This window comes from Macrotis lagotis, chromosome 5, assembly GCF_037893015.1.
Source record: "Macrotis lagotis isolate mMagLag1 chromosome 5, bilby.v1.9.chrom.fasta, whole genome shotgun sequence".
In the NCBI taxonomy this organism is placed as follows: Eukaryota; Metazoa; Chordata; class Mammalia; order Peramelemorphia; family Peramelidae; genus Macrotis; species Macrotis lagotis.
This window is the reverse complement of record NC_133662.1, coordinates 120,266,127-120,285,835: the sequence shown is the minus strand read 5'-3', so window position 1 is coordinate 120,285,835 and position 19,709 is coordinate 120,266,127. Positions and strand designations below refer to the sequence as shown.

General features: G+C 34.6%; 1 protein-coding gene across 3 annotated transcripts in view; it reads right to left on the bottom strand.

The window, feature by feature from the left end:
* The window catches only part of DSE (dermatan sulfate epimerase), a 98,098-nt gene that overhangs the window by 42,682 nt on the left and 35,707 nt on the right, over window positions 1-19,709 (bottom strand). For 2 of the 3 annotated variants that reach the window (XM_074187408.1, XM_074187409.1), the window contains exon 2: window positions 12,103-12,571. In XM_074187408.1, the coding sequence (XP_074043509.1) occupies window positions 12,103-12,571 (469 nt within the window). Of the gene's footprint in view, window positions 1-12,102; window positions 12,572-19,709 lie in introns of those variants that run through there. The other variant, XM_074187411.1, reaches the window with a different exon arrangement.

Genomic DNA, 19,709 nt, shown 5'->3' with positions numbered 1-19,709 from the left:
TCTTTACCTAAGAAATATCCATCACAAAATGCCATCCACATCCAAAAAAAAGAATTATGGGGTATGAATAGATAAAAGATTACTATTTTCACTTTCTTATATTTTTTCTTTTTCATGGGTTTTCCCTTTTGTTATGATTCTTCTTTCATAGCATGACCAATATGAGAATATGTTTAACATGATTGTTTATGTATAACCTATATCAGATCTCTTGCTGTCTTATGGAGGGAGAAAGGAAGGGGGGAAGGAGAAAATTTTACAAAAAAAAGAATGTTGAAAACTATCTCTACATGTCATTAGAAAAATAAAATGCTATGTTAAAAAAGACCAAAATAAAAGAAATATCTGGCACTAGTAGGTATTTAGCCTTTGTTTGGAGAAATCTCTCAATAGACAACTCAGTCCCATGCAACATGAAGCATGGTGTTTTGGAGCCAGATGATCTAGGTTCAAATCCTGTTTGATCCCTTCAATAACCATTTGCTACTTGTTCAACCTTGGGCAAGTCATTTAAATTGAGTATCAGACTCCTTATCTATATAGAAAATAAATGAATAGGGCTAGATGATCTCTAAGGTTCATTTTATCTCTGAGTTTATAATTTTTTTACTTTCTGTGTCAGTCCATTCTGACTTTGGACAAAATTGTTAGAATATTCTTCTTTATCTTGTTGCTTTATAACTTCTACAAATTGATGCCCTCTGAGGTCAAATAAAATAGATTCAATTCCTCTTTGACATAAAATACTCACTTGAAGATAGTGATCATAATCACATAATTATTTTCTTCTTCAGGATAAGAATTCTATTATTTCCTTTCACAGCAAAGTTTTGAGTCTTTTTGCTATTCTGGTCATCCTCTTCTGACATACTCAATATCCTTTAAAAAATAAGAATAAGGGCCAAATTCTACATGGAGTCTAACTAAATTGTTAAATGTCTTGGGGCAATTTATGTGTCTTGATCTTATGGTTCCCATGTGGAAAGTTTCAGTTCTACCATACTTTTCTCTATCTTTGTTTCTGTCTCTGTCTCTCCATCTCTTTTCCTTTATATCTGAGTTTCTGGCTATGACTTAAGTCAACTACTACAGCTTTGACACACAATACTGTAGTGATGTTAAAGTAATCCTTATATCCAAGATCTCCAGACTATTTTAAGGTGATAAGAGAAAAATCTGGTCTTTCTACTTAAAATTCTAGTTCCAAATTTTGAATCTTCTGATATTAATCTCCCCCTAAATCCTAGACTTAATTGAAGAAGAAATGTTAAAATTAAGAAAATTCAAGAAACAGCTACCTGAGATTTTATTTAGTGCTCCACCAGGCAATATGAGATGGGGGGAGAATAATATTTCTCAACTTGATATTTAGAGGAATGTCACTAGTTTGTCCATCTCAGTATGCCAATGATTATTTTTTGATATACACTCAACACCCCCAAGGCTTGCAATTCGTTACAAGGATCTCATAAACTCTTAATCTATTGGGAATGAAAGCTAGTTATTTCTCTAATTTAATTTATTTGCCTAAATCAGTTTTCCTGATTTCCTGTTGATGACTGGCTCCAAAGTCAAAGTGAAGTAATTTCTTTGCTCTGTGATTTATATTCTGTTTATGATAAAACTGCTAGCAAACTAATGGCTCAAACCATATTTTTCAACCACATAGCATCTACTATAGATGAAATCATATATTTTATATGGGCTATGTGAGACAAAAGGCAGGAGAGACAACCTGTCTAATGGAACGTTGTCATGAATTCAAATCCCATTACAAATACTTGGTAGCTACATAACCCTGAGCAAGTCACTTAAACTGTGATATTTTTTTTCATTTAAAAATATGGGAATAAAAACAGTATCTCCTTCATGGTACTATTGTCAAGGTCAAATGAGATGATATATGTGAAATGTTTTTCAAATCTTAAGTCACTATATAAATGTTAGTCATCATCATTATTATTATACAACTTTGGGGAATATGAAAATATTTAGGGGAAAGGAATAATAGTTTATATAAAGTCATTTATGGGCCAGGTCCCAGATCCTGATTGCCTCGAATGCAGGGCTATCTCCAGGCATTCTGATTCATATCTGGCCATTGGATCCAGATGGTTCCAGAGGAGAAAGCAAGGGTGGTGGCTTAGCCCAGCACCCCCTCACTCAAAGCTAATTCGTTTTTGTCGTGGCATCACCTCCCTGATGTCATGGTCTTTGAGAAAACATCATTGTAATGTGCTGAGCACTAACTGTTTTTTATAAATATTATCTTCTTTGATCCTCACAATAACTCTTTGAGGTAGGTGCTGTTATTATCCCCATTTTACAGTTGAAGAAAATGAAATTAAGAAATGACTTATCCATAATTACTCAGGTCTTCCCCACTCCTGGCTCTGTACTGTCTCCACTGTAAAACAGCTATTCCAAGCATTAAAATGTGCTTCAATTCTGTTGCTCTGTAATGGTTTATAATATATAGCAAATGAATCAGAATCTTCTAGGGGCTTAAGATGTATAGTTTGAGGAAAGAATGAATTTGAAACAGGTGTAGAAGAATAAGGTGTGTGTCCTTCAACTATCTCTTACTAGCTATAATAACTGACATTTATAGAGCTTTTACAAGTATCATCACATTTATTCCCCTGTTAAGTAGGTATAAGTATTATTTCCCCAATTTCATGATTGAGGAATCTGAGGTTCACAAATTAAGAGACTTGCCCAAGGTCACTCAATTAATCCTTAGAAGTCTGATTTAATTCAGGGGTTTCTTGTTTCCAATATTAGCACATTTCTCATTAAACTGCACAGAGAATCAATTTCTCTGGGCCTTAATTTCCCAACTGGTAAAAAGAGAAAAATTATTCTCCCTCCTCCCTTTACCTCCCCCTCTCCCTGTATGGGAAGATCAAATGGCATAATGTAAGGAAAGTACTGCAAATGGAGAATGTTAGTATTGTCATTTTGAACATCAGCTATAAATGCTCAATATTTTAAGATGTGGAAGATGTGAGGGATTAGATTAAATTGAACTGACCCTATGAGATACACTGGAAATTATATTTTGGAATAAATTCCTGTGTTCAGTTTATTTTATTGTCACTATTCCTCACTTAAAACCCAAATGCTGAAAATAAAAACTAATGGAAGGCTGCAGTTATGTAGAATTCCATCAATTAGAGCTTTAGTGTGCACACACACACACACACACACACACACACACACACACATATTATATGAAACCACATGTGGGAAAAAAACACATTTATAAATTAAAGTTAGCCCACCAAGCAAACCAGAAGATACTGCTAACAAAATCTCAAGGGAGATCACCTAAAACTAAATTTAATGAAATATTATCATTTTTTGAAAAGCACTCAATTTTAAAATTCTTTTTTTTTGTTTGTTTGTTTTTTAGGCTTTTGCAAGAACAAATGGGGTTAAGTGGCTTGCCCAAGGCCACACAGCTAGGTAATTATTAAGTGTCTGAGTCCAGATTTGAACCCAGGTACTCCTGACTCCAAGACCAGTGCTTTATCCACTACGCCACCTAGCCACCCAATTTTAAACTTCTTTTGAAAACTTACTGCATAGAATTCACCATCCAGCAATTTAGTAAAAGTGTATTTGTAACCTGGGATACACAATGAAAATTGCAAAATGGACTTCAATCCTATTTAGCCCCTTTATGCTATTACCATAAAAGTGGCAGAATAGAGTGTACTGTTATTAAGACTGAACAGAAAAATTCTATGAAAAATACAGTTTAGCCCCTTTAAATTAAATTAATATGTACTTTGAATCTTGGTGACTTCAATCCCAAGGCAGAAGTAGGAGAGAAGGAAGAGACCTATATCGAAAAATGTGGTTTAGGAATTAGGAACCAGGGAAGCTCAGAGGCCCATAGAACCAAAGAAATCATAGAGCCACAGTGGCCCATAGAATCAAAGGAACCAGAGAGAGAGAGCGAGAGAGCCTCAGAGGCCCATAGAAGCCTAAGTAAACTGCTCAAAAGTCTCACGCCCTTATATTGAAAGCATAGTAGGTCTTGTTTTTAATATGAGGATAATTGATACCAGAAAGGACATTATTGGAGACATGTACGATAGAAAAAGAAGAAAAGATCAGGTGGTATGAGTGTTTCTGGTGGGTTACTGGTGGAGAGCAGGTATGAATGTATGAGTTTCAATTTTCATCCTCAGAAAACCTGCATATAAATGAAATCACAGATATGTTTGAGCCTTTAATTGTTATCATTTCATTTTCTTCTTTGTGGTCTTAAGTTCTTTCAACTCTTAGTTTCTCTCATGGGTCTCAGCATGTATATTCAAGTTCAGAGGAAACAGTTCTTAGGATTATAGGTTTTGAGTTGGAAAGGAAGGGAACACAGTCCAAATGCCTCATTTTAGATATAGGAAATAGGGACTTAAAACAAGCAGGGCAAGTCAAAGGTTGGATTTGAACTCTGACACAAGAGCTTTCCTCTGAACCATGATGTCTCCCAGTCCAAATTTAATCCAGTCAACCTACCTATAATTTTATAGACAAGAACTGAAAAGAAATTAAAATTTAAATTCAGCTCCCAAAAGCCATGAAATCACTTGGAAAGAAGGGGGGTAACAAAATCAAAACCACCCATTTTTATTTAGTTAAAAAATTAAAGTCCAAGCATTGATATTCTAGTGAATATTTACCTGACTTTCTGGAAGGGGAAGGGTACATATACCCACAATACATTTTTAAGTTTGCACTGTTAACATTTTCTCTATCACTTTTTTAGGCTAGATAATCAACAAAATAACAAATGAAGCACTAATTTGTAGAGTACTGATTTCTAAGATGTAAGTATTCATACTGAACATTTAACAACTGGTAAGCCACATCTGTGTTGGGCTTCAACATATCCTGATTAGAAGTATAGACTCTAATGAAATAGAAAGCCATGTTATCTTTGAGTGGATCTTAGTAACTTCAAGATTTTACCAATGATGGCTTGCATGAGAGAAATGACATGTGATATTACCAAGAAGTTGTATGATCAGCAAAGCTGGTAGATAAGTTGTGTAGCAAAAAATGGATTGTGTCCTATTGGTATTAAAGAGCTAGAGGAAAATCTTTGGAAAGTTGGAAGGATCTTCAATGGAGTATTTATGGAAAGGCAAGAATAAGAATCATGGGTATAAAGATATGAGAAGGAATTTGGGTAGGGTATACTCACAGATACGAAACCATGGATCCATCAGAGTATCAAACAATAGAGTCTTAGGCCAAGTTAGGGCTCTCCAAAAAATAAAAGAGAAATACTATATATTTAATTCCACTGGACTCTGTAGCATCTCTTCTAATCTGATAAAGTAGCTCTGTGAATTAGGACTTGTAAAGGGAAAGGAACAGAAAAGACTGCAATCCTTGGAAAGGCTGATGTACTGAAGCAAACACAGAGATGCCACAAGTTTGTCTATATAATTCTGGAAAATAGTAATAATATGTGCTTGTAATAACCAATTAAAAGGCTTCTACAGAACCACAAAGAGCTACCTCTGCTTATGACCCAAGAAAGAGGTGATTTCTTAAATCATCATTATCACTTTCACAATTATCAGAACAAATTCCTTTTTTACTCTACAGTCCAAGTTTTACTAGATGGACATACAAAAAGGTCATTGTTTTTTACAAAACAGCAGCCTTTTGAATTCTTTTTTAAGCACGTGTGTTTAAAAAGAGAATTTTTTTAATGACAACTAAAATAAATGACCTTTTGATAGGGTTAATTGTAATATTGAAGTACATAACTTGTTTTTATCTGGGGACAAATGTTATATTAGTTATTGAATTACCAAAAGCTCATATGAAATATAACATATTCATAAGACTTTTTTTGGTACATGTATTTCCCAGATGTGTTTGGATTTTTTGCTTGACAAGAATGCAAATCACTGTATATCCCCTTTGTTTCTTTTGCTGGTATTACCCTGTACTCATAAAGAAAATGCCCAATGGATCACTCTTGGAAATTTGAAGAAAATAAAGTCAGTGTGAAACTTTTATGTGTTGAACAGATGTTTGAGTAATAATACAAGAAACTACTCCACTTCCCAAAGGAAAATATGAACTTGCAAATCAGAAACTCATCTTCTTTGAGCATACATACCAGTAGGGCAAGCCTTGGAGTTGGAAGGACCTAGACTCCAATCTTGCCTCTGACATCTACTTGCTATTTGAAAATTGGCAAGTTATTTAAGCTCTCATTAGGCCAAGTAGCTCCAAGATTATTAGGGAGAAAGGAGTACTTGACCTAAAACACTATCAGAAGTTTCTGAATCAGTATTCTCCATACCAGTAAAAGCATAATTTTTTTTATATCAAAACAAAATCAAAAACACATATACCCAACCAAAATGATATATGGCTATGAGTAAAAATATTATGTATGATGAAAGTGACCTTTTATAGGAGAGTATGGCAAAACCAGACATATCCTCATCTGATATTTTATTTATATATCTATTGATATAAAGAACATTGATATTCCCTTTCTTAAAGATTACACTTCAGTATTTCCCACCCTAATGAGCATTTGCAGAAATACAAAGGAGGTCTTAGGTTTTGGAAATAGTGAATTGGGTCTTTCAATTCAACAACTCAATTTATCTTTTTAAGGGAAGTATGTGACCATGACTCAGTAGTAATAAGTAAAATAAATGTATCTATTTACTATTTAATTCATTCAGTTTATCCATTTATTTGCTTATTTAATTGTCCATCTATCCATCTATTTATTTTCTTATTGATTCATCTACTTAGGCATTTATTTATTTATTTTTTCATTCGTTTGTTCGTTCATTCATTCGTTTATTTGTTTATTTATTTATTTTTAGGTTGTATGTCTCTTTCTTGCCCAAAATGTAGGGCTACTCTTCACATCCAACTAATGATTAGCTTGGGAGTTTTTAATCTATTATATTTCCACTCGGGATCAGTTTGCTTCTTCTTAGGCAACATGCTGACCCCTACTCCCAGAGTTACCAGAGTCATTACCAAGGCTTAACATAGTGTGTGAATGGGAATTGTTTTTGTTCAGTTGTGTCCAGGTCTTTGTGATTTCCACAGATCACAGAATGCCAATACTGTCCATAGGGTTTCTTGGCAAAGATAGTGGGCTGGCTTGCCATTTTTCTTCTCTAGCTCATTCTACAGATGAGGAAACTAATGCTAACAGGTTTTAGTGGCTGTAAAGTGTCTGAGATCACATTTGAATTCAGGTTTTTTTTTTTGACTCCAGGGCTCTAGCACCTCAAAACCACTGAGCAGCCTCTCTCTCATTAGGAAATCTGCCAGCCTCAGATCCTGACTCCTACACCTCTCTCCTAAGAAGGAATTATAGGGGCAGTTTTAGTCCTGGAGTCAGGAGGACCTGAGTTCAAATCTGCCCTCAGATACTTAATAATGACCTAACTGTATGATCTTGAGCAAGTCACTTAACCCCATTATCTTGCAAAACACACACACACACACACACACACACAAAACAAAAAAGGAGGAATTATGGTCTTGTGCCACCATATCTAGCAAAATATGTTTCAAAAGACAATGTAATTTCAAGTTTTAGTCAGTTTAAGATTACACTAAAACTTTTGGAACATCCTGTATTTCTAATATAAATTATTTATGCTATTGTTCCAATAAAGAGAATTATTTTCTCTTAGGGAAATCAGGCTTCATATTAATCATTCTGGAATCAAATAATATATACTCAAATCCTACAACTAGTATCAAAGAAGACAGGTAGCACCCATCTATGGTGTTATAAGAAAACTAACACTTGTGCTATAAGAAAACTAACATATACACATGGTGAATTAGACCAAAAACATCAAAATTTATATTTTAGTTATGATGAATCACTTATTGTTTGATTTTCTCATCTTTCAATCAACAGCAACTATTGGGATAGTAAAAGATTATTCAATAAAAAGTCAAATTGCAAAACAGAATATAAAAAGATTATAGATCTAGCAAGGTTGTTTTGAAATTAAATTTTGCATGTTTTATTTTCTACAGGATTGCCATTTCATGAGTATATGTAATTCCTGGTGAGGAAACTCCTTTACCAATGTAGACTAACAAATATATTTTGGCTTGAGATTTTAGAAACCTATTGGGAAAATTTATAGATTAAGAGACTTGCCCTGGGTCATATAACTAGTTTGAGTCAGAGGCTCCTAACTCCAAAGCAGGTACTCTATTATTAAGTTATACTGTTTCTCTGAAATTTCCACCAAGCTATTAAAAACACAATCCCTCAGCAGTACTAACTAAGACAAAATGTTTAATAACTAATATTCTGTGTACTACAGTTACTTCCCAAGCTGGAAAGGAGGGAGAACTGTTTATCCATTTGTAAGCACACTGACTTCTGTGAGGATAACATTAAATTTCTGACCCTGCTCCAGGAAGGTCAAGTCAAAGAGAACTTGTTTGATACTAACAAACCACTGCTTTGTAATTTAAAACAAAAGATAAAAGCAGAAAACCACATCTACATTCTACTAGGGAATAGGCTTCCTCTGCTTTGTTTCAAAAGACAGAAACAGGCTAGGAATAAAATTTGAGTTTGATATCAGAGAAGGAACAAACAAATAAACAAATCCCTTCCCTAACAATTGAAGTCTCCTCCAAGTGAGATGAGCTTCCTCAGAAAATGTTGAGTTCCCTCACTGGGAGTTTTCAAACAAAGATTGGATGACCATTTGTTACTTCTGTTGTTCTAGACCTTTTTGGGAGGGCTGCAGAGGAGAAAGGGGAAAGGTATGGGCTGGATCAACTACTCATGGAAGTTCTTTATGATTTCTACTTTCATCAAAGTCTTCCTTGAGCAGGTCAACAAACCTGTTCCTTATTCATAAGTGAATTGCAATGTGCTTCTAGTAATGTATGAATCTGAACTTTTAGCAATTAGGTCAAAACTAGCACTTTTTAATTGCTTTCACTCATACCACAGGAAATATCTACTCCTCTAGTGAGAACATATATTTGAGGTTATTTATATATTTCTATGTTTTTTGTACTATATTTTAAAGTTGCATTGTTTTATAAAATGGTCTTAATTTTTCAGTACTGACAAAAAATGCTTTTAAAAAAGGTCTTTCAGAGCAGCCTCTTCTTTTACTAGTAAAAATTAAAAAACATTCTATTGCAACTATTATTTGAGAATGTTTTCATTGTTATCTTTAAGAAGTCAGTCATCTGCTAAATTACTTATCTTTATAAACTCTTTGAAAGTTAATATCTGTGTAAAATGGATCCTGAAATAAAGGCCACAGACAGTTAAGAATGACAAATGTCCCCCAGTCACCCACTGGGACAAGTAAATTTGATTAATTGACTTCCCCAAGTGGAAATTCCACTAAGTTGCATATTTTAAATGTTTGTTCCAAATACAGACTGAAAACATATTCTTTCTTCTGGGGGAAATACTAGAATTAATGCTGAACCATAAAAACCCCTACAAATATACACTGAATTCAAGCAAAATCTTTGAGGCTAAAATAACTACAACTTTCAAAATAATCTTATTTTAATGAACAAAACAGTTTGACTATTTGTCTCTGATTTGAATTTCAAGTTAATCTTACCATAAGTTTTTCCCTCTCATAAAGTTCCAGGAAACTCTTCCAGATTTATGAGCAAACAGGGCTCTTAACCAGATATTGGCAAAAATTAGTCAGGAAACTTGCATAATACTCCCTTTCACCTTTCTGACATCTGGCAAGATGCTTTTTGTTACAAACCTAAATGTATTGCTGGCTTTTAAAAAAAATGTTGTAAAAAATAATCTGCATTCCTGGTACCATCAAGTGAAAAAATACAATTTCATTGCTAAAGAAAAATGTCATATAGCTTATAGTTTACAATAGTCATTGAGAGTGGGTTTTTTCTTTATTTTGAATTTGTTTTTCTAACATATAGAGAGTATGTAGAGTAGATAGAGCACCTGCCCTGGAGTCAGGAGGATCCGAGTTCAAATGTGATCTCAGGCACTCAATACCTACTTAGCTGTGTGACCTTGGGCAAGTCACTTAACCCCATTGCCTTGCCAGCCCCCCTCAAAGTATTTAATAGATGGTTGATTGATTGAACTACTAAGACTAGCAATTAAAGTCATTTTATCACCTTTTGAGCAATCAATGTCTTCCTTCCTTTTTTTTTTTTTTGTGAGGCAATGGGGTTAAAAAACTTCCCAAGGTCACACAACTAGTAAGGATCAAGTATCTGAAATAAAATTTGAACTCAAGTCCTCCTGGCTCCAGGGTGAGTGCTCCACCTGGCTGCTCTCAATGTCCTTCTTAACTGAATAAGGGAGAAGCTGTTCATTCACAATTAGGAATTTTAGAATTAAATTACATAATAGCGAACCACCTTTTGATGATATGAGTGCATGTGTAATAGTGACTTTCAATTCCTCCTTGTCATCAACTGTCAGAAAAGCTAAATAAGACCTCTTTGTCTGGTTTCATTCACTGTTAAAAAAAAAAAGCTACCTCAGTGTTCCAGTCTGAATACATATTACATCAAATTAGAGCTATGATAACCTAAATTATGCCTGCTATAGAAAAGGACAACCATTCTAGGTAAATATTATAATATTTATATGTTCAATTCTGAAAATTTTTCTCATGTTCCTCCTCCATGGTTCTTCCTTTCTTTTTCCCCTTTTCTTCCCTTACTTTTCTTCCCCTTTTCTTGTTCCTTTCTTCCTTTTCTCCTTTCTTCCCTTCTTTTCCTTCTCTTCCTTCCTGCCTTTCTCTCTCTCTCTCTCTCTCTCTCTCTCTTTCTCTCTCTCTCTCTCTCCTCTCTCTCTTCTCTACTCCACAGGAAACTTGCCCACCACCCGGCATCACTGGTTCTGAGAGATGAGTCTTGGAACTGGGCTTCTGCAGTCTCCTTACCATGTGGAGGTATCCTTACCCCCACAGCTCTTTATATATCATCTTCTATTAGAATTAAAGTTTCCAGAGGCAAGGACTATCTTAAATTGCTTCTATTTGTACATTAATGCTTAGTATAATACCTAGAATACACAGCAAGTACTCAATAATTGCTCTGTGTGTGTCCTTCTGACAGTACTATTAATTGATTACCCTAGGATCATAGAACAAATATGAATCAGAAATGGGAGAGGGGTCTTCCTGACTGAAAAGGTCAAACTTCTTTAGAGGCAGTGAGGTGATGCGCAGAGAGATGGACTTGAAGTAAGGAAGATGTGATTTTGAATCCCACCTGAGACACAAACTGGCTGTCTAGTGATTCACTAGCTTTTCTTGTTTTCCTTTTTCTTTCTTTTCTCTCTTTCCTTCCTTCCTTCTTTCTTTCTTTCTTTCTTTCTTTCTTTCTTTCTTTCTTTCTTTCTTTCTTTCTTTCTTTCTTTCTTTCTTTCTTTCTTTCTTCCTTCCTTCCTTCCTTCCTTCCTTCCTTCCTTCCTTCCTTTCTTTCTTTCTGTCTGACTTTCTTTGGCAAGTCACTTCATCTTTCTCAACCTCAGTTTCTTCAATTATAAAATGAAGATAATAATAGGACCTACTTCACAAGGTTGTTGTGAAGACAAAAATAAGATCATAGATGGTCCTTTGTAAACCTTAAACCTCTATATAATTGTTAGCTACTGTTACTATGCTATACAGCTTCTCTTGGCTAGTTTATATCTAAATATTTTAATTTTAATCATAAAAGCTTCTAAAACATCAGACTGACTCAAACTTGATAACAGCTTGAGGAACCTATATTCTCATGGCAGGAAGGGCTGCAACTAGTAGTGATCCATTTAGGGGGAACCCATTTAGGGGATATGTGAAATGAGAGGGCCTTACTAAATATTATTTTATATTAAATATTTATGTTAAATTTAATAAATTTTATTAAATATTATTTTATATTTTATATTAGGGTAAAGTACACTAGGACTGCTGTGCAATTTTCAAACTCATGGAAAGCAAAAAAGTATGTGAGAATTCAATTTTTAGCCCTTTAGCTAGAGCTCAAATTCAATGATTCCTTTGCAAAATCAGCATTTATACAAAAAAGAACAATAAAAGGACAAAAATCTACCAACTAGGCTGAGCAGCCATCCTCTCCATGTAATCCTTGGCCATATTTCGGGCTTCAATGTTCTCAGGATACAGCACACAGTACATTGCTAAGGCACCCAAGTTGTTGCCGTAGATTTCGTTCCACCTTGCACTGTAATCCTTGGGATCCCAAGGAGGAAGATACTCTAAAGGACTGGACAGCATGATCTGCACTGCTTCAGTCAACCGAGCAGCAATGTGCCGATGTGTACTTGCTGCCCGCCGCTGCAGCTCCTCCACTTCCCCCTTGGAAAAATATAACATTGGGTGGCTGTCATAGTTGGCATTGATGAAGGGAATCATGACTTCAGGGTTCTCGTCGGTGATATAGGCTGTCACAAAATAACAGAGATGTATGAAAAACACACTGGGAGCCCCCCGTGTGTGAGTCCTCATTATGGCATCAGATCTCCAAGTCTCAAAGGCAGCCAAACCATCTTCGAAATGTCCTGAAGGAGAAAAACAAAGAGAAATCAGCATGGCATGGTGGGAAACATATATAATAGTTTTATATATTTTTTAAAGTGATTCTACTTAGTCCTGAGTTTTGAAGAGAAAATGTTTTCAACATAGATTCCTCTAATAATATAAAGATTCAAATTAGAAGTAAAGAATATTTGAGAAAGTTTACTGATGGTTAATGAATCCTATCTCTAAAAATTAGAGTCAAGCAAAAACACTAATTAAATACAGGCATTTTCATTCAAGAAATCACTATCTATAATTAGGAAAATAATACTGCACAAACAATAAGAGAAATTTCATCTTATTTTCCCTTAGATAATTTCTCATACTGGAAGGTTTTTTTTCCCTTATAATAAAATCTCATGCTACTTCAATGATAGCATAATTGCTTTAGAAGATAAAGTGGGAAAGTTCTCTAACTTTTCTCTTATATTTTGAATAAATAAATCTTTAAGCATTTAAATGGGCAAAATTTAAATTTAAATCATGATTAATGTGAAGCAATGGACAGAAAGACCAGTTCAACAGAAGAAGCAAAAGGGGGCCAAAAATAAGAAGACTTTCTAATCTTCTTACATCTTGCTTCCTGACAAGTACTTTTCAGTTCAGTTAATCCTGACTTCCAGCTGTTCTACAAAGAAGATACTCCATCTCTTAGTTCTGAATATTCTCTCTGATATTTTGCTGCAGCCTATTTATTGTCCTCCCTGACTTCCTTTAAGTTCCAACAAAATTCTGTCTTTTAGTGAAATCCTTCCCCAAACCCTCTAAATTCTAGTGCCTTACCTAAATTTCCTATTTAACTTATGTCAGCTTTCTTTTTTTTTTCTTTTAGGTTTTTGCAAGGCAAACAGTGTTAAGTGGCTTGCCCAAGGCCACACAGCTAGGTAATTATTAAGTGTCTGAGACCAGATTTGAACCCAGGTACTCCTGACTCCAAGGCCGGTGCTTTATCCACTACTCCACCTAGCAGCCCCTATATCAGCTTTCTTTGCATATATTTGTTTGCATATTATCTTCTCCATTAGATTATAAACTCTTTGAGAGCAGGGACTTTCTTTTGCATCATTACTTTGCATCCCAAGTGCTTAGCAAAGTGCCTGCCACATGGAAGGCAATTAACAAATGTTTATTGATTAATAAAAAGGAATTCAGCATCTCTCAAAACTTTGCCCCAGTGGCAGATAAAGATATCAATGCAGTAAAAGATTTGGAAAGCCAATGAGTTTTGCCCTGGGATAATGATCCTTGCTTACCTCTTATTCTAACAGATCTTTGAAAAGGATAGATAGTTAGGTATAGAGATAGAGATGCATACATATGTACACACATATTTATATACATATATATGACATATTCCCAAATATGAACACATTGGCCATAGAATACACTAGCATTTTTTTCCTTATTACTTTAAGGAGTTGCTTATTTTTACAATTTTGCTCATAGAATAAGAGTGCAATTTAGTTAGGTGAAAATGTAAACCAATCCATATATATATTCTTACCTATAGTAAATCTAAAATTTGTTAGTCTAAAAACTGATTTTAATATAAGATTTACTTGCAGGTTAAAAGACAGTCTGTTTGAATGCAGTCATGTTAAAAAAAAATCTTATTCTACTGTGTCCCACATCTGGGATAAAACAAGCTTGCAATCCCCCCACCCCACCCCAGAGGAAAGTCAGAATTCCTAAAATTCCTAAGGGGGTAAAGGTTATAGAAAGCAGACCAGAGAGACAGTTTTATGTAAATAATGAACAGTAGTTTTCAATTATTAAAAAAGAGGGGCTGATGAGCAAGAAAAAAATGGTTTCCATAATCAGAAAGAACACTAAGAATTAAATTTACTCTGTAATCTAATCTACATCTTCCTTTTGGTTTATTTCCAAAATAAAGCAATTAGATCAAAACAATTAGACACATACAGGGATGTTAGATTAAATTCTGGTGAATTATGTATATATTAAATATATATTACAAATATAATATTTTGCTACATTTTTTAATATTTCAAAGAAAAAATTTCTTTTGTTTTGAAACATTTATGATTCACTTAATGAGAAAAATTTGAGATAACAGTACTAAATAGAATTTAACTTTTGGATGCAAACTCTGTGGTGTCTAGCACTTCCAAAATTTCAATGTACCAATATCATAAGTGCCAAAAGAAATAGTTCTCCCATGCTAAGTCTTGTGTGGGAAGTGGGAATGAAGAAAAGGAATATGGTATCCAGAAATAAAAAGATTTGAGTCTGGTTATGTCTGGTTATCTGTGAGGTTATTTTCACAACACATTGGCTGCAATGATAAAAGAAAGCACACACATAGATGTGAATAATGAAATGAAGTCCCGAAAATTTTCAGACCTAAACTTATCTAGTCTGTAACCATTTTAGGTCTAAATGACCAGAGCGAATTTAGGTGTGTGAAGAAGACTAAAGGTGAAGGTGAAAGTAAAGAACACGTAAGAGAGGAGGGTTAAGACAAAAAAAAATGAAGGGGGGAAAAAAAACAAAGGAAAAGACAAATGAAGAAAAGGAAGGAGGTGGGGTGTAAGTATACATTTGTGTTGCCTGCTCTCCTGGTTCTGTTCTGGATTTGAAAGGAAAAGCAGGGTTCTTCTGTTCTCTACTGTGGCTCTTGGAACTAATTTTTTTAAAGTTGTAACAGTTCAACATCTGAATCATTGGTGAGTACTTGTGAAGGAGGAAACTCTGAAGAAAGTGAATTCCTCCCCAACTTAAACACTGCATCATGGTTTATGAAAATTTGATAATAATGGGACTTTATGACTTTTACTTCCTTCCCCTTTAGGCAGTGCACTTAATCTTCCTGGAACTGAGTTTCCTTCTTTTATGTATAAGAGGTTAGGATAGGACTAGATAGATTCTGAGATCCTTTGAGGTCCTATGATCCTTCTAGATCATTCATATAGAAGCACTGTGAGATTTAATGGGTATGTCCCTATTTTGTGTCATAGAGCCCTTTGGTTAGGTGAAGTACCTCCTGACTCTAACCCTAAATTTTTAAATACACAAAATAAAGTCCATAGGAGTACAAAGGAAACTAATTAAATGGAAATATAGTTATCAAAATATTTTTAAAAAACAAGTTCACACACATCAGGCCAAAAAATCCTTTTCCTAGATGGTATCCTTAAAACTGTGGAGTCATTGATACTAATTCATTGATACCAATTGGAGTTTGACCAGCTCTATCAAGAATGTTTCCCTAGACTACTGTAAATGTATTTCTTCCCATGAGAACTGAAAATTTACATAGTTTGAAAGTTTTCTCTAAAACTTGTTGTTTGGGACATAACTATAATGGGTTGGGCCAGTTTCCTGATTATTATTTCAACTAGCTAGGGTAGAAAGGTTATCTGTGTCATGATTCACTAAGGCAAAGCAGGATACTAACTAGCTGCCATAATGCAACCTAGTTCTGGCCTCTCTCTCTCTCTCTCTCTCTCTCTGTATATATATATATATATGTCGCTAATTCCTACTTTCGCTGCGTCCCCAGTTCCATTAACTCTCCCTGTACTCTAGCAATGTAAGGGTCATTATTTCCACCACATCTAACTCTAGTTTGCTAACCCTAGAGATAAAAAAGGAAAGAACTGACTGTATGTGGAGTAAAAAAAAAAAGCCAAGAAATTGATTCCTGGCTCTTTGAACTTCTTTTTCTCATAATACTTCTGTTAACCTACATTTTAGTTGGATTATTTTGGTTGCTTTTTTTTTGAGGGAGAAGGGAAAATAACTTTTTATGGGAACTAGTTTTTCCTATATTAGGATAAACTTTTCATCCCTCCTTAGTTTAACTAAGGAATTATTAGAAGTTTTTCAAAAGGACTCTGACCAAGAAATCAGAGAGAACCTCTTCTGTCTTCTTCCTAAAATATAAACCCTAACCCCCTCCCTTAAAAAACCTAAACCTTCCTCTACCTAAACCAGATTTTTGATTCACATTTCACTAAATTCTAGTCACAGAAAGTTTGCCTGTATGATTTTATAGGATATGCAGTTATTTTCTAGTTTCTGTTCCTCCCCTTATCCAAACCATAATATCTCTAAAGTCCCTGTTTTTAGAATTGGGCATTTCCTTTTTCTGCTTCCTCCAGATCAGATGAGATAACAAATTTACTCAAATCTAATGAGCCCAAACTCTCCCAATTACCTCCCTTTACTGTAGAGAAATAAATACATATTACAGTTACATCCAGACATACTGGCACCATTCAGAGCAGGTAATTTCTTCCTGTGTTGTGGAGTCAGAGGTTATTTCCCTATAATCTCCATTTTGCCACTATCTTTGAAAAGAGATTCAACAGCAAGGCATCTGTCAAATTGTCTTTCTGGGCTGTGGCATTTTGACCTAATATTCAGAATGGAAAGATATAAAATCTATTAATGCAAATATGATATATTTTCTTTATATAATTCAACTCTCCTGAAGTCTATGGGCTCAATAATCCTCAGGTATGTTTTACTAAAAAATTTCTTCCTTCCAACTCTCCTTAAATGATGCAATAATTATTCTCTTGACTCTCTTAGTATATGACCTTACATCTCTTTTCCTTAGTGATTATAACATAGCACAAAGAAAAACAATTGTTTAAAAGTGGTTTTCATTCTATTATATCCTAGAAAGATATCTGGTCTTGAAATTGGGAAGATCTAGGATTAAGTCAAACCTCTGACATATATTACTAGTTCAGTGACCCTGGGCAAGGCACTTAACTCCTCAATGGCCCAGGATAGTCTTTAAGATCATACATTGCAGAGCAATTGGTGATCTGCAATGGTAAAAGGAGTTTTATCACTAGGAATTCCCTAAGTCAAAGGAATCAGAGATCTAGATCTCTCCCCCCCAAAAGTCATCCACTAAAATTATATCCTATTGCCTAATTATCATGTGGAAATTATCCTGTGTACTCCAGAGTTAAATGGAATTAAAGTTCTGGCAGATCCTACCAAGTAGAAAAGAGTTGAAGAATGGATGTGGCAATTGATGGTGTGTCAGTTGTCAGAGGACCAGTTGACATTCAAAAAGGAAACATCTATGAATGAAATAGCTGGAAAGACAAAATTCTAGACCTGCTGAACTACTTAACAAATATGGTCATCTAAATGTTAGGCTCTTCTGCTCTACAAGATAATGCTGATATATTTGTCAATCAATAAGCATCAATTAAACAGTTATGTACCAGGGACTTTACAATGGGCGTACAAAGAAAAAGATAGTTCCTGCTCTCAAGGAGCTTTATCAGAATAGTTATTTCCCTGGATATATACCTTGTTTCTACTGCGTAATATAGATTCTTTACACAGGACTTATTCTTGCTTAAGTGATATGAAAAGTAATTGTATAACAGGTTGAAAGGATTGCTAATTACTTAAAGGAGGACATAAATGTCACAGGATCACAGATTTACTCATTTGTAAAATGAAAAAAGTTGAACTAGATACGATCCTTTCTAATACAGATGATGATGGAGTTTGTCCTTTGTCCTCAAAAAAGAAGATGACATCAGCAAGGTGATTTCATGACAAGTATGTGAATTGGATTTGAGTGGGGGGGGTGCTGTGCTAAGACACCAGCATCACTTTCTCTCCTGGAGCCATCTGGATACAATGGCCAGATATGAATCAGAATGACTGGAGATGGTCCTGGATATGAGACCATCAGGATTAAATGACTTGCCCAAGGTCAATTGTTTGAGGTCAAATTTGAACTCAGGTCCTCCTGTTTTCAGGGCTGGTATTCTATCCTCTGCCCCACCTAGATGCAAATACAAATAGTAAGTGGCAGAGGTAGGATTGGAAATCAAGTTCTTCAACTCCAAATGCAAGATTCTTCCTGCTCTATTATATTGTCTTTAGTTAAGGATAAACCAGAAAATTGAGTACTTGGTTATATGAAGGATTGATAGATATCAAATTACAGTATGAGAAAAAGATATGCTCATATCACAGATGCACTGGGGTTATGAATTTAACGGGCTATGAGAAGACAGTAAAAGACATAGCTTTTAAGCCCTGTCCCAATAAAAGCAACACTAATAATGCCATATTTGATTTACCAGTTTTTCTTCTCTAAGAGTCTGACTATATTTTATCCTTGTACTAACTGCAAAGTAGAGAGATATATAGGCATAATTATTCACTCAATTTTATGAATTGAGAAACAGAAGCACAGACAAGATAACATGAATATTTCCAAAGTCTAACAGTTACAGAGACAAAACTGGAACCCAAGATTAGTAAATCCTATGTCCATACTCCTTCTGTTATACCATATTTAAAACAAATATATCTACAATCTGCTTCAGCCTTCCTTACATAATGCAAGCACATAGAAGGAATACCCTAAATGGAAGGAAACAACCAAGAAACAAATATGTGCAAAACATTTCAAATACTGGTATTCCTTCTACATCACAACTTCCCTTATCACAGTTTTGATACTTAGTGGGTCTACATGAGAAAATTATATGGGATTTTTGGGAGGATTTTGCAGAAATCATAGATGATATTATGGGCAACAGATGACACAGAGCCTATGACCAAATATTTAGCTCAAAGTTTGCACTAAGGAACTTATAAAATCCTGTAAAAGATAAAGAAAAAATCCAGAATTATTCTCTGGTACAAAGGGAGGGTCAAAAAAATTTAAGCAGATTTTCTGAAGTTATTGGTCATTTTTAGAATGAAAAGCATAATAGCACAAACATCATCCCATTTTTTGATATTTAAAAAATAAAGTATATCACAGAATCATAAAAATATAAGAGAAGACACCAAATTGAGAGGTTTATGCACTTGTCAGAAAAAAAGTTTGAGGAAAAAATTAAATTAGATTTAGGAAATTTCAGAGTTGTCAGAGAAGTTGAAGATAATCCAGTTTAGTCTTTGTTTACAAATGAGAAATAAAGAGTCCAACAAGGTGAAGGGACTCATTCAAAGTCAGACAGTTATTTAGTTATACATCTGAAACCAGAACATATCTCCAGATAGGCAGTGCCTTGCCCTGTCCATCACACAAAGCTCTCTGCCTGCTCCCAGCAAAGGAAATTATATGACCTTTGAAGAAGTTCAGCTATTTTCTTCCCCAGA